The 14,407-nt window shown below is 44.0% G+C and overlaps 1 protein-coding gene across 2 annotated transcripts in view; it reads left to right on the top strand.

Moving 5' to 3' along the window:
• The first annotated feature begins 11,685 nt into the window (after nt 1-11,685).
• The window catches only part of taf2 (TAF2 RNA polymerase II, TATA box binding protein (TBP)-associated factor), a 111,180-nt gene continuing 108,458 nt past the window's right edge, over nt 11,686-14,407 (top strand). For both annotated transcript variants that reach the window (XM_078216509.1, XM_078216510.1), the window contains exon 1: nt 11,686-11,878. In XM_078216509.1, coding sequence (XP_078072635.1) covers nt 11,825-11,878 — 54 coding nt within the window. In that variant the 5' untranslated portion in view covers nt 11,686-11,824. The remainder of the gene's footprint in view (nt 11,879-14,407) is intronic.

Here is a 14,407-nt window from a genome sequence, read left to right as displayed (position 1 = left end):
CATTGCTCCAAAAGCTTGTGGCTTGTGCTACCAAGTAAACCTGTTGGACTTTAACCTGGTGTTGTGAGACTTCTTACTGTGCTTACCCCAGTCCAACGCCAGCATCTCCACATCATGGCATCTTTCTTGTGCAGGAAGTGGTGCGCCATTAGCTGGCAGTGGGATCTTCTGGTCCCACTGCTGTCAATGGGATTTCTTATTGACTCCACTCCATGCTGCTGGGAACCCGTGGCTGGGGTGCGCTGTCAGTGGGACCACAAGATCCCACTGGAATGAACAGCCAGAAGGTTCCGGCAGTGATCTCACACAGAAACCTCTTACTTTTTTGCAATTGATTTTTGCTGCATTTTTACCAAATATAAAGTTTATTCATAAGTAATGTTAAATATATACCAATATTACCAAATAGAACATTCTTTCCATGTCATGAACACTGTCGGCGGGATTTTATGTCCTCTCTTGCCCCGAAACTGTAAAATCTCACTCAAGGTCAATGGATCTTCCCATGCTCTGCCCCTCACTCGCTCTGATTCCCGTGGCGGGTGGGCTGGTAAAATCCCGACCTGTATATTTCATTAATGCATTGTTGCATTTCTAAAAATAAAATACCACAGTGTTGGAAATCTGAAACAAAAACAGGAAATGTTGGAAATAATCAGCGGTCAGGCAGTATCTATAACGAAAGGAGAAAAGTTAATGTTTCAGGTACAACCCTGCATCAGAACTCAAGGGTAGATCTAAAATAGAAAGGGTGGAATTTAAGAGAAAATCAATGTGGAATGAGCCAGAACTGGAAACAGTTGCTAAGGGAAGAGATGTAGCTATGAGTCGTAGCAAATACATGATTAAGCACCAGGAAGGAGAGTGACAGTAATGAAGGTGAAGAGGGTGTGAACATTCGAACAGGAATCAGATCAAAGAGATGAGCAAAACTCCAGGGTAGGAATTCCTGGAATAAATCTCTTCAAGGTATGTCTGAACAGTGATTTACTTGAGCCATTAACTTTTTAAAATGTTTTTGCCTTTGTTTGGGTGGCACGGTGGCACAGTGGTTAGCACTGCTGCCTCACAGCGCCAGGGACCTGGGTTCAATTCCAGCCTCGGGTCACTGTCTGTGTGGACTTTGCATGTTCTCCCCGTGTCTGCATGGGTTTCCTCCGGGTGCTCTGGTTTCCTCCCACAGTCCAAAGATGTGGGGATTAGGTTGATTGGCCATGCTAAATTAACCCTTAGTGTCCTGGGATGTGATAGGTTAGAGGATTAGCAGGGTAGTTAAGTGGGGATAGGACCTGGGTGGGATTGGTGTCGGTGCAGACTCGATGGGCTGAATGGCCTCCTTCTGCACTGTAGGGATTCTATGATTCTATTCTATGACCTGGCCTATAAGTTTTGTTTTTGCTACATTTCTGTTTGATTTTGTGTTGCACTATAAGGGTTTCAGTGGAATCCTCATTGTTCGTTACACTTGAAAAAAAATCCTTTATTTATAGTTTCTATAGGTATAACCACAACCTAAACAGGTAGATTTGACACAGAGTCCAGGGTCTTTGTTCCACCTCATACACTTAGTTCTTAGCAAACATTTAGGGGGTGTAAAACAGGATTCAGCTACTCAGTGCCCAGAGAACCTTGCATTTCAAGAATGCTCATTGGGCCTGATTTTAAACCTCTGCAAGTCACAGAATCGTTGCAGCATATAGATGGTACACACGGCTGCCACTGTTTGTCAGTGGTGGAGGGATTAATTGTTTGTAGAAGGGGTAGCAAGCAAGCGGGCTGCCTTGTCCTGGATAGTGTCAAGCATCTTGAGTGTTAGAGCTACACTCATACACGCAAGTGGGGAGTATTCCATCACACAACAGCCTTATGGTGGACAGGCTTTGGTGAGTCAGGAGGTGAGTTACTCTCTTCAGGATTCCTAACATTTGACCTACTCTGGTAGCCATAGTATTTATATGGGTCGTCCAGTTCAATTTCTGGTCAAAGGTAACCCCCAAGATGTTGATGGTGGGGGATTCAGCGATGGCTTTGAATGTCATGGGGCGATAGTTAGATCCTCTCTTGTTTGAGATGATCATTGCCTGGCATTCATGGTGTGAATGTTACCTGCCACTTGTCAGCCCAAACTTGGATATTGTCCAGGCCTTGCTGCATTTGGGTGTGGACTCTTTGAATATATGAGGAGTCACAAATGGTACTGAACGTTGTGCAGTCATCAGTGAACAACCCCACTTGTGATTTTACAATAGGTTATTGATGAAGCAGCTGAAGATGGCTGGGTCTAGGAAACTACCCTGAGAAACTCCTGCAGTGATGTCCTGGAGCTGAGATGATTGACCTCCAACAACCACAACCATCTTCCTTTGTGCCAGGTATAAATCCAGCCAGCAGAGGGATTTTCTCCCAATTCGCATTGACTCTAGTTTTGCTAGGGCTCCTTGATACCCATTCATTCAAATGCTGACTTGATATCAAGGACAGTCAATCTCACCTCACCTGTAGTATTCAGCTCTTTTGTCCATGTTTGAACCAAGGTTGTAATGAGGTCAGGAGTTGACCCTGGCAGAACCCAAACTGAGCATCACTGAGCAGTTACTGCTGAGTAAGTGCCACTTGATAGGTCTGTTGATGACCCCTCCCATCACTTTACTGATGATCAAGTAAGAAGTCTCACAACACCAGGTTAAAGTCCAACAGGTTTATTTGGTAGCATGAGCTTTCGGAGCACTGCTCCTTCATCAGGTGAGTGGAGAGTTGGGTTCACAAACAGGGCATATACAGACACAAACTCAATTACAAGATAATGGTTGGAATGCGAGTCTTAACAGACTTGATTTGATTTGATTTATTATTGTCACATGTATTAACATACAGTGAAAAGTATTGTTTCTTGCGTGCTATACAGACAAAACATACTGTTCATAGAGAAGGAAACGAGAGAGTGCAAAATGTAGTGTTACAGTCATAGCTAGGGTGTAGAGAAAGATCAACTTAATGCAAGGTAAGTCAGTAACAGGTAATCAAGTCTTTACAGGTACAGACAATGCGAGTGAAGAGAGGGTTAAGTACAGGTTAAAGAGATATGAATTGTCTCAAGCCAGGACAATGAGATTTTGCAAGCCAGGCAAGTCATTGGGGGTTACAGATAGCGTGACATGAACCCAAGATCCTGGCTAAGGCTGTCCTCATGTATGCGGAACTTGGCTATCAGTTTCTGCTCGGCGATTCTGCATTGTTGTGTGTCTTGAAGGCCGCCTTGGAGAATGCTTACCCGAAAATTCAGCCGTTTCTTGATGTCACGTGGAGTGAATCAAATTGGCTGAAGACTGACCTCTCGGATGTTGAGACTTCTGGAGGAGGCCGAGATGGGTCATCCACTCGGCACTTCTGGCACAAGATTGTTGAGAATGCTTCAGCCTTACCTTTTGCACTGATGTGCTGGCCCCTCCATCATTGAGAATGGGAATATCTGTGGAGCCTCCTCCTCAAGTGTCTACCATCATTCATGGCTGGATGTAGCAGGATTGCAAAGCTCAGATCTGATCAATTGGTTATTGTTTAGCTCTATCTATTACTTGCTGCTTATGCCGTCTGGCACGCAAGTAGTCCTGTGCAGAATGAGGCTATTCGGCCCATCAAGCCTGCAACAACAACAATTCCACCAAGGCCCTAACCCCATAACCCCATGTATTGACCCTGTTAATCCCCTGACACTAAGGGGCAATTTAGCATGGCCAATCAACCTAACCTGCACATCTTTGGAGTGTGGGAGGAAACCAGAGCACCCAGAGGAAATCCACGCAGGCACGGGCAGCATGTGCAAATTCCACACAGTCATTTGAGGCTGGAATTGAACCTGGGCCCCTGGTGCTGTGAGGCAGCAGTGCTAACCACTCTGCCACCGTGCCACCCATGGTTGACACATCACTTTTAGGTATGCTTGGCATTGCTCCTGCATGCCCTCCTGCACTCTTCATTGAAACAGGATTGATCCCCTGGCTTGGTGGTAATGGTAGAGTGGGGGATATGTCAGGCCATGAGGTTATAGATTGTGGCTGAGTACAATTCTGCTGCTTCTGATGCCCACTCTTGAATTGCAAGGTCTCTTTGTAGTCTATCCCATTTAGCACAGTCATAGTGCCACACAACACGATGGAGGGCTTCCTTAATGTGGAGATGGGATTTTGTCTCTACAAGGACTGTGCGGTAGTCACTCTGATACTGTCATGGTAGGCAGCTTGCTTAGGATGAGATCAAGTATGTTTTTCCCTCTTGCTTGTTCCCACTCTAGCAGCTATGTCCTTTAGGACCTGATCAGCTTGGTCTGTGCTGGTACTACCGAGCCACTCTTGGTGAGGACATTGAAGTCCCCCAGCCAGAGTACATTCTGCACCCTTGCCACCCTAGAGCTTCCTCCAAGTCGTGTTCAACATGGAGGAATACAGATTCATCAGGTGAGGAGGATAGTACATGGTAATCAGCAGGATATTTTCCTGTTTGTCTTTCATTTGATGTCATGAGACTTCATGGGGTCCAACTCCTTCCCAACTGTCTACCACTGTGCCACCCCCATCTTTGGTGGGTCTGTCCTGCCGGTGATGCCTGAGAATTATCGGTAAGGTATGATTCCCTGAGTATGACTATATCAAGCTGTTGCTTGACTAACCTTGAGACTGCTCTTCCAAGTTTGGTACAAGTCCTGTTATGTTATTAAGAAGAACTTTGCAGTGTTGACTGGGCTGAGTCTGCTGCTGTTGTTTCCAGTACTTAGGTAAATGCCAGGTGGGGTCTGTCTGGTTTCATTCCTTTTGTAGCGATTGAATACTACTGAGTGGCTTGTTAGGCTATTTCAGAGGGCACATAAGAGTAACCACATAAGAACATAAGAACTAGGAACAGGAGTAGGTCATCTGGCCCCTCGAGTCTGCTCTGCCATTCAATAAGGTCATGGCTGATCTTTTCGTGGACTCAGCTCCACTTACCCGCCCGCTCACCGTAACCCTTAATTCCTTTACTGTTCAGAAATTTATCTATCCTTGCCTTAAAAACATTCAATGAGGTAGCCTCAACTGCTTCACTGGGCAGGGAATTCCACAGATTCACAACTCTTTGTGTGAAGAGGATTCTCCTCAACTCAGTCCTAAATCTGCTTCCCCTTATTTTGAGGCTATGCCCCCTAGTTCTAGTTTTAATAAGATCTCCCCTCATTCTTCTGAATTCCAATGAGTATAGCCCCAGTCTACTCAGTCTCTCCTCATAAGCCAACCTTCTCAACTCCAGAATCAACCTAGTGAATTTCCTCTGCACCCCCTCCAGTGCCAGTATATCCTTTCTCAAGTAAGGAGACCAAAACTGTACACAGTACTCCAGGTGTGGCCTCACCAGCACCTTATACAGCTGTAACATAACCTCTCTGTTTTTAAACTCCATCCCTCTAGCAATGAAGGACAAAATTCCATTTGCCTTCTTAATTACTTGCTGCCCCTGCAAACCAACTCCTTGAGATTCCTGCACAAAGATTCCCAGGTCCATCTGCACAGCAGCATGCTGCAATTTTTTACCATTTAAATAATAGTCCATTTTGCTGTTATTCCTATCAAAATGGATGACCTCACATTTACCAACATTGTACTCCATCTGCCAGACCCTCGCCCACTCACTTAGACTATCTATATCCCTTTGCAGACTTTCAGCGTCCTCTGCACACTTTGCTCTGCCACCCATCTTAGTGTCATCTGAGAATTTTGACACACTACACTTGGTCCCCAACTCCAAATCATCTATGTAAATCGTAAACAATTGCGGTCCCAACACTGATCCCTGAGGCACACCACTAGTCACTGATCGCCAACCAGAAAATACTCATTTACCCCCACTCTTTACTTTCTGTTAGTTAACCAATCAGAGCCAGGAGACTTGTCTACCTTTAGCCCCATTAACTTGCCCAACACTACCTCTTTCGTGATAATGATAGTTTCTAGGTTCTCACCTGCCATAGCCTTCCTGTCATCAATTTTTGGCATGTTATTTGTGTCTTCCACTGTGAAAACCGACACAAAATACCTGTTCAATGCCTCAGCCATTTTCTCATTTCCAGTTATTAAATCTCCCTTCTCATCCTCTAAAGGACCAATGTTTACTTTAGCCACTCTTTTTCGTTTTATATATTTGTAGAAACTTTTGCTATCTGTTTTTATATTCTGAGCTAGTTTACTCTCATCATCCATCTTACTTTTCTTTACAGCTTTTTTCATGGCTTTCTGCTGACCTTTAAAGATTTCCCAATCCTCTAGGTTCCCACTAATCTTTGCCACTTTGTATGCATTTTCTTTCAATTTGATACCCTCCTTTATTTCCTTAGATATCCATGGCTGATCATCTCTTCTTCTACAGTCCTTCCTTATCACTGTTTTATACTTTTGCTGAGCACTGTGATAGATCGCTTTGAAAGTCCTCCACTGTTCCTCAGTTGTCCCACCATAAAGTTTTTGCTCCCAGTCTACCTTAGCCAACTCCTCCCTCATCCCTTTGTAGTCTCCTTTGTTTAAGCAAAATGGCGAGTTGCGTGGATTTCTTAAATTAATTTTTATTCATGCTGGCTAGGCCAGCATTTATTGCCCATCCCTAGTTGTCCTTGCAGGGGCAGTTCAGAGTCAAGCAAATCGCTGTGGCTCTGGAGTCACATGTAGGCCAGACTGGGATAAGGACGGCAGATTTCCCTTCCCTAAAGGGAACCAGATGGGTTTTTCCAACAATGGGTCACCAGTAGATTCTTAATTCCAGCTATTTATTTAATTGAATTCAAATTCCACCATTTGCTGTGGCGGGATTCGAACCTAGGTCCCCCAGAACATTAGCTGAGTTTTTGGATTCATAGTCTAGCGATAATACCACTGGGCCATCGCCTCCTTCCAAGCATTGCTGTGGGTCAGGAGTCACATGCAGGTCTGAACAGCTAAGCATGGCAGTTTTCCTTCCCTAAAGGGCATTTATTTGTTGGGTTTTTTTGATAATAGTATCATGGGCACCATTAAACTTTAATACTAGGTGTTTTATTGAGTTTAAATTCCACTATCTACTGTGGTGGGTTTCCATCCAGGATCCCAAGAGCATTATCCTGGGTCTCTGGATTACTGGTCCAGCAACAATACCACTACATCTCCACTTCTGGGTGCATATATACAGATACATCCAGGTCCTTCTGCTCCTGCACAGCCTTTACAATTGCACCCTTTGTTTTATATCGTCTTCCCATGTTCTTCTACAAAAAATGAATCACTTCATGTTTCTCTGCATTACATAGAAACATAGAAGATAGGAGCAGGAGGAGGCCATTCGGCCCTTTGAGCCTGCTCCGCCATTCATCACGATCATGGCTGATCGTCCAACTCAATAGCCTAATCCTGCTTTCTACCCATAACCTTTGATCCCATTCACTCCAAGTGCTATATCCAGCCACCTCTTGAATACTTTCAATGTTTTGGCATCAACTACTTCCTGTGATAATGAATTCCACAGGCTCACCACTCTTTGGGTGAAGAAATGTCTCCTCACCTCCGTCCTAAGTGGTCTACCCTGTGACCCCTGGTTCTGGACTCCCCCACCATCAAGAATTTCCTCCCTGCATCTACCCTGTCTAGTCCTGTTAGAATTTTATAAGTTTCTATGAGATCCCCTCTCATTCGTCTGAACTCCTGCAGAAAACAATCCTAACCTAGTCAACTCTCCTCATACATCAGTCCCGCAATCCCCGGGATCAGCCTGGTAAACCTTTGCTGCACTCCCTTGAGAGCAAGAACATCCTTCCTCAGAAAAGAGACCAAAACTGCACACAAAATTGTAGGTGTGGCCTCACCAAGGCCCTGTATAATTGCAACAACACATCCCTGCTCCTGTACTCGAAACCTCTCGTTATGAAGGCCAACATACCATTTGCCTTCTTTACCGCCTGCTGCACCTGCATGCTTACCTTCAGCGACTGGTGCACAAGGACACCCAGGTCCCACTGAACACTCCCCTCTCTTAATATACAGTCATTCAGGTAGTAATCTGCCTTCTTGTTTTTGCTCCCAAAGTGAATAACCTCACATTTATCCAAATTATACTGCATCTGCCATTGATTTGCCCACTCACGCAACCTGTCCAGATTATTCTGAAGGACCTCTGCATCCTCGTCACAGTTCACCCTCCTACCTAATTTGGTATCATCTACAAACTTTGAGATGTTACGTTTTGTTCCCTCATCCAAACCATTAATATATATTGTGAATAGCTGGGGTCCCAGCTCCAATCCCTGTGGCACCCCATTAATTACTACCTGCCAATTTGAAAAGGACCCATTAATTCCTACTCTTTGTTTCCTCTCTGCCAACCAGTTTTCTATCCATCTCAATGCACTTCCCCCAATCCCATGCACTTTAATCTTGCACGATAATTTCTTATGCGAGATTTTGTCAAACGCTTTCTGAAAGTTCAAATATACCATATCGACTGGCTCTCCCTTGTCAACTCTACTGGTTACATCTTCAAAGAATTCCAACAGATTTGTCAAGCATAATTTCCCCATCATAAAACCATGCTGACTCTGTCTGATCCTGCCACTCCTTTCTAAATCCTCCACTATAAAGTCCTTGATAATGGATTCGAAAATTGTCCCCACTACCGATGTTAGGCTTACTGGTCTGTAATTCCCTGTTTTCTCTCTCCCTCCCTTTTTGAATTTTGGAGTGACATTAGCTACCCTCCAATCTGCAGGGACTGTGCCAGAGTCTGTAGAATCCTGGAAGATGACCACCAATGCAACCACTATTTCTAAAGCAACTTCCTTAAGTACTCTGGGATATAGATTATCAGGCTCTGGGGATTTATCGCCTTCAATCCCATCAATTTTCTCAGCACCATTTCTCTACTAATATTGATCTCCCTCAGTTCTTCCCTCTCACTAAATCTTGCATTCGCCAACATTTCTGGTATCTGATTTATGTCCTCTTTTGTGAAGACAGAACCAACGTATGTATTCAGTTGCTCAGCCATTTCTTTGTCCCTTATTATACATTCCCCCATTTTTGTAGGGGGACTTACATTTGTCTTCACCAAACCCTTAACTTCATGTATCTATAGAAACTCTTAGTGTCAGTCTTTATGTTCCATGCAAGCTTACTTTTGTACTGTATTTTCCCCTTTTTAATCAATCCCTTGCTCCTTCTATGCTGAATTCTTAACTGCTCCCAATCCTCAGACCTTTTATTTTTCTTGGCCAATCTGTATGCTTCTTCCTTGGATCCGATACTATCTCTAATTTCCTTTGCAAGCCATGGATTGGCCCTCTTACCCATTTAGCTTTTGTGCCAGACAGGAATAAACAGTTGTTGCAGTTCCCCCATTCAGTTCCTTGAATGTTTGCCATGGCCTATCCACTGTCATCCCTTTAAGTAACTCTCCCCAATCTAGCAAGGCCAACTGACGCCTCGTATCTTTTTTTAGTATCCTTTATTAAGATTCAGCACCTAGTCTCCAAGTCAACTACTTCATTCTCCATCTTGATAAAAAATTCTATCAGGTTATGGTCACTCATCCTCAAGGGGTCTCAGACAGCTAGATTGGCAATGATTCCCTTCTCATTACACAGTACCCAGTCTAAGATGGCCTGCTCTCTCACTGGTCCCTCCATATATTAGTCAAGAAAACCATCCCATATACACTCCAGGAATTCCTCCTCTATGGCGTTGTAGCTAATTTCATTTGCCCCATCTATGTGCAGATTAAAATCACCCATGATCATCGACATTCCCTTATCACGTGCACCTCTAATTTCGTTTTTAATGCCATTCCAACATCACCACTGCAGCCTGGGGGTCTATATGACACCCACTAATGCTTTTTCCCCCTTGGAATTTTTCAACTCTACCCATACAGACTCCATCCACATTGTCAGAGCTAATATCCTTTCTCACTATTGTGTTAATTTCCTCTTTAACCAGCAATGCCATTGAACCTCATCTACCTATCCCACCAACTTCTGTATGTCCTTTTGAAGTTTGACACTATCTTCCCCACTGTTCATATCATCTGTAGACTTTGAAATTACATCCTTTACACCATTAATATGTCAAGAAAAGCAAGGGTCCCAACGTTGTCTGTGGAAAACTTCACTGACAATCTTTCTTCAGCCTGAAAAACATCCATTAACCACTATTCAGTTCCTTGTCGATTGGGCTTTGAATGAACTGTGGCTCCGTTGGTAACAATCTTGCTTCTGAACCAGGTTGCTGTTCAACTCTTACTTGGAAAACAAAAATAGTCTGCCACTTCAGTGCCTTAGAGGAAGTGCCACCTTTTGGATGAAATGTTGAACTGGCTCTGTCAGATGGATGTAAAAGATTCCCTGGTATTATTTTGAAGAGGAGGGGAGTATCCCTGATGCCCTGATTTTTGATTTGATTTATTGTTGTCACATGTATTGAGATACAGTGAAAAGTATTGTTTCTTGTACACTATACAGACAAAGCATGATGTTTCTCTACACACTCTCTATGACTGTAACACTACATTCTGCACTCTCTCCTTTCCTTCTCTATGAACGGTATGCTTTGTCTGTATGGCGCGCAAGAAACAAAACTTTTCACTGTATACTAATACATGTGACAATAATAAATCAAAGCAGTTTATAGAGTACATAGAGGAGAAGGAAAGGAGGGGGTGCAGAATGTAGTGTTACAGTCATAGCTAGGGTGTAGAGAAAGATCAGTTCAATATAAGGCAGGTCCATTCAAATGTCTGATGGCAGCTGGGAAGAAAATAGTTAGAGTAGAGTTTTAAAAGCATAGAACAAGAGTTTAAAAGATAGAACTAGAGTCGGTTGGTACATGATATCAGACTTTTTCCCAACGGAAGAAGATGAAAGAGGGTATGTCCAATACGTACCCTCAGTTAGTGTTGCTAACTATTGATCACTATGAAACCGCTGTTTGTGGGAATGTGCTGAGCAAAAATTGGCTGCTGCATTTCCAGCAGTACAACAGCAACTACATTTTTAAAAAGGCTGTAAAGGCCTTTGGAATGTTGTCGAAGATGCTAAATAAATATGCCTTTATCGTAAAATAAATGGTTCAGGCACAGCTTCCTATTATGGCAATTCTCACTTTGGAGCCAATTCACTCAGTCACGTGCCACTTTCCTCCAAACACCAAAGCGCCCCGTAACCCACAGCAACGTCTCTGCGCCTCACGCATGCGCGTAGTCCCCTGTAACCCATAGCAACTCTGCGCCTCACGCATGCGCGTAGCCCCTGACCAGCGCGATGTATGTGCGCATGCGTGGAGACCCCGGAACCCATAGCCGTCTCCGTCGCACGCGTGCGCACCGGTCCCCCTATAACCCATTGCAGCCTTTGCGCCTCACGCAGGCGCGTAGTTCCGCGCATTTTTTCTGATCGGTGTGACTGTTTTATCTAACGGATGTGCCGCCTTGGAAATTTATTCCGTTTGCCAAAAAGGCGTTTTGAGTAGGTTGGAAAGAAGTCTCTTGGTTAAAAATAATTAAAATAAGGAGGCTTGAACTGGAGGTCAAAGGTCAGAATCAAAATGGCCGCTCTGGCTGGCGGCAGTTGGAGAGCGCGCGCGGGGGGAGCGATGACGACAGAGCGCGAGGGCTGGCGCGGTCGATGAGAGAGCGCGGGGCGCGCGGCAGGGTCCCGAGTGGGGCAACTGACAACTGCCACCAGCATCCCCCCCTTCCCAGCCCACTGAGGCTGAGAACGATGAGAAGAGGCGGTGGGACGGACCAGTGTGCAATTTAACCCAGAGAGTGAGAGCGGCCCAGAAACATGAACAGGAAGAAGGGAGACAAAGGGTTCGAGAGCCCGAGGCCCTATAAATTATAAGTATCTTCCTTCTCTTTTTGCTCGGTCTGGTGTTTTTTTCAGTGTAAATCTTCCTACTCAAGGTAATGCTCCACAATGGCCAGCCATCTGGGAGCTGCACTTTGAAATGAAGGCGGGTGGGAGGGGAGGGGGGTCACACAGCTACGTGAATAATTTCATGGGAGGTTTAAGGCACAGAGGGTCTTGAACGGGAGAGGCTGATGGATAACTGAAAGGATTAATCTGCCCTCAGCATTGCCCAGAGAGTTCTTGGAGGGATTTGAACAATCACACCAACTTGCAGATATATAGCTCCTTTTAGTTTAGCAGAATGATCCATAATGTTATCAAGCAACATTTAAGCTGAATGAAATGAGATGTTAGGTAAGGTAGGTTTTAAGAGTTCCTTAAATGAAGAGGAAGCATGGAGAGGCTTGGAGGGTTATCCAAAGCTGAGTTGTCAGACTTGCCGACCTCTACCTTGCTGAGGTTGAGTGCCAACTCTCTGACACTTCTTCCCTCTCTCCGGATTATGACCCCACACCACTGAATATCAAAGCCATTGTTTCCAGGACTGTTACTAGCTACATCATCTCTGGAGATTTTTGCTCTGCAACTGTCCACCTCATTCCCCCAACACCAAATAGCTGGCTTCTGCCACCTTCCCAAAATCCACAAACATGATGTTGCCATCAGACTTTTGAATGGACCTACCTCATATGAAGTTGATCTTTCTCTACACCCTAGCTATTACTGTAACACTAAATTCTGCACTCTCCTCTATGTACACTATGTTTTGTATAGCACGCAAGAAACAATACTTTTCACTGTACACTAATACATGTGACAATAAAATCAAATCGAAGACCCATCATTTCAGCCTATTCCTGTCCCTCACTTATTTCTTCTGATTGTGTTTTTTTCTGGCCTTGTCCAGTCTCTTCCCACTGAAATCTGTGACCTTTCTGGTGCCCTATGTCATTTCAACAATTTCCAGTGTCCTGGCCCAAAGTGTCCCCTCTTCACTATGAACATCCACATCGTCAAAACCCACCAGGACAGCCTGAGGAGCCTTTGCTTCTTCTTCTTCAAACGGAGACCCAACCAGTCCCTGTCAAACACCACCACCCTCCATCCCCAACACTTTATGGATGGCTGAAGGGCCCTAGTTATTCCTGCCATTTTGTAGAGTAAGTGGAACATTCCTTGTTCCAGTTATGCTCAGGTCCTCTTCTCCCAGTGCTTTTTCCACATCATTAACTGTATAACTGCCAGTTCCTGTTCTTCTCCAACTTTGTTTCCAATTTCAACCTCCCTCTCACCTTCACACCTTGAACACTTCAGTTCCTCGACTTCTTTGTCTCCATTCTGGGGGGTAGGCTGTCACCAGTAAGCCTACTGACTCCCACAGCTACCTTTGCTACACTTTCGCAAATCCTGCCTTCTATTAAGATTCCATTCCCCCAGTTCCTCTGCCTTTCACATCTATTCTGTTGCAACATTCTACAACAGTGTTTCTGATATGTCTTCCTTTTTACTCAACTAAAGATCACCCACCCTCATTAGCTACATACAGGTTACCATCCTAAAAATGCCCCTCTTATCCCAACTTTCTGTCTTGTATCAACTAGCCAATCCTCTACCCGTGCTAACATACTACCCACAATATTATGAGCTCTTATTAAATACCCTTTTGAGTGGTACCTTATCCACTGTTTGGAAATCCCAAGTATATTACATCTATTGGTTCCGCTTTATCTATCCTGCTCATTACCACCTCAAAAAATTCTAATAAATTTATCAGGCATAATTTACCCTTCATGAAGCCATGCTGACTCCGCTTGATTACATTATGTATTTCTAAATGCTCTGCTATTACACCCTTTATAATAGACTCTAGCATTTTCCCAATGACGTTAAGCTAACTGACCTATAGTTACTTGTTTTTTTGTCTCCCTCCCTTTTTGAACAAACAGTTTTCCAATTCTCTTCAACTTCTCTAGAATTTGAAGGGTTTTTTGGAAGATTACTACCTGTGCATCCACTATCTCTGTAACTACTTCCTTTAATATAGTGAGATGCAACCCATCAGATCCAGGGGACTTATTGGCCTTTAGCCTCATTAGTTTCACTAGTACTTTTTCTCCAGTGATAGTTATTGTATTTATTTCCTCCCCTCCCTTTTGCCCCTTGATTATTTAGTATTTTTGGAATGTCATTAGTGTCCTCCACCCTGAAGACTAATGCAAAGTATTTGCTTAACTCCTTTGCCATTTCCTGGTTCCCCATTATTATTTCCCCAGTCTCATTCTCTAAGGGGCCTATGTTCACTTCGGTCTCTCTTAAGCTCTTGCTGTTCATTTTAATATTACTTGCTAATTTACCCTCATCATTTATCTTTTCCCTTTTTTGATCATATGATTTTTAAAATTTTCCTGAACCTCTGGCTTACCACTAATTTTTGCCACGTTGTATATTTTTTGTTCAGTTTAATACTGTCCTTAACTTCATTGGTTAACCATGATTGATTTATCTCCTTCCTGGTGT

This window comes from Mustelus asterias, chromosome 7 (genome assembly GCF_964213995.1).
Source record: "Mustelus asterias chromosome 7, sMusAst1.hap1.1, whole genome shotgun sequence".
NCBI classification, from domain to species: domain Eukaryota; kingdom Metazoa; phylum Chordata; class Chondrichthyes; order Carcharhiniformes; family Triakidae; genus Mustelus; species Mustelus asterias.
This window is presented reverse-complemented; position numbering and strand designations above follow the sequence as displayed.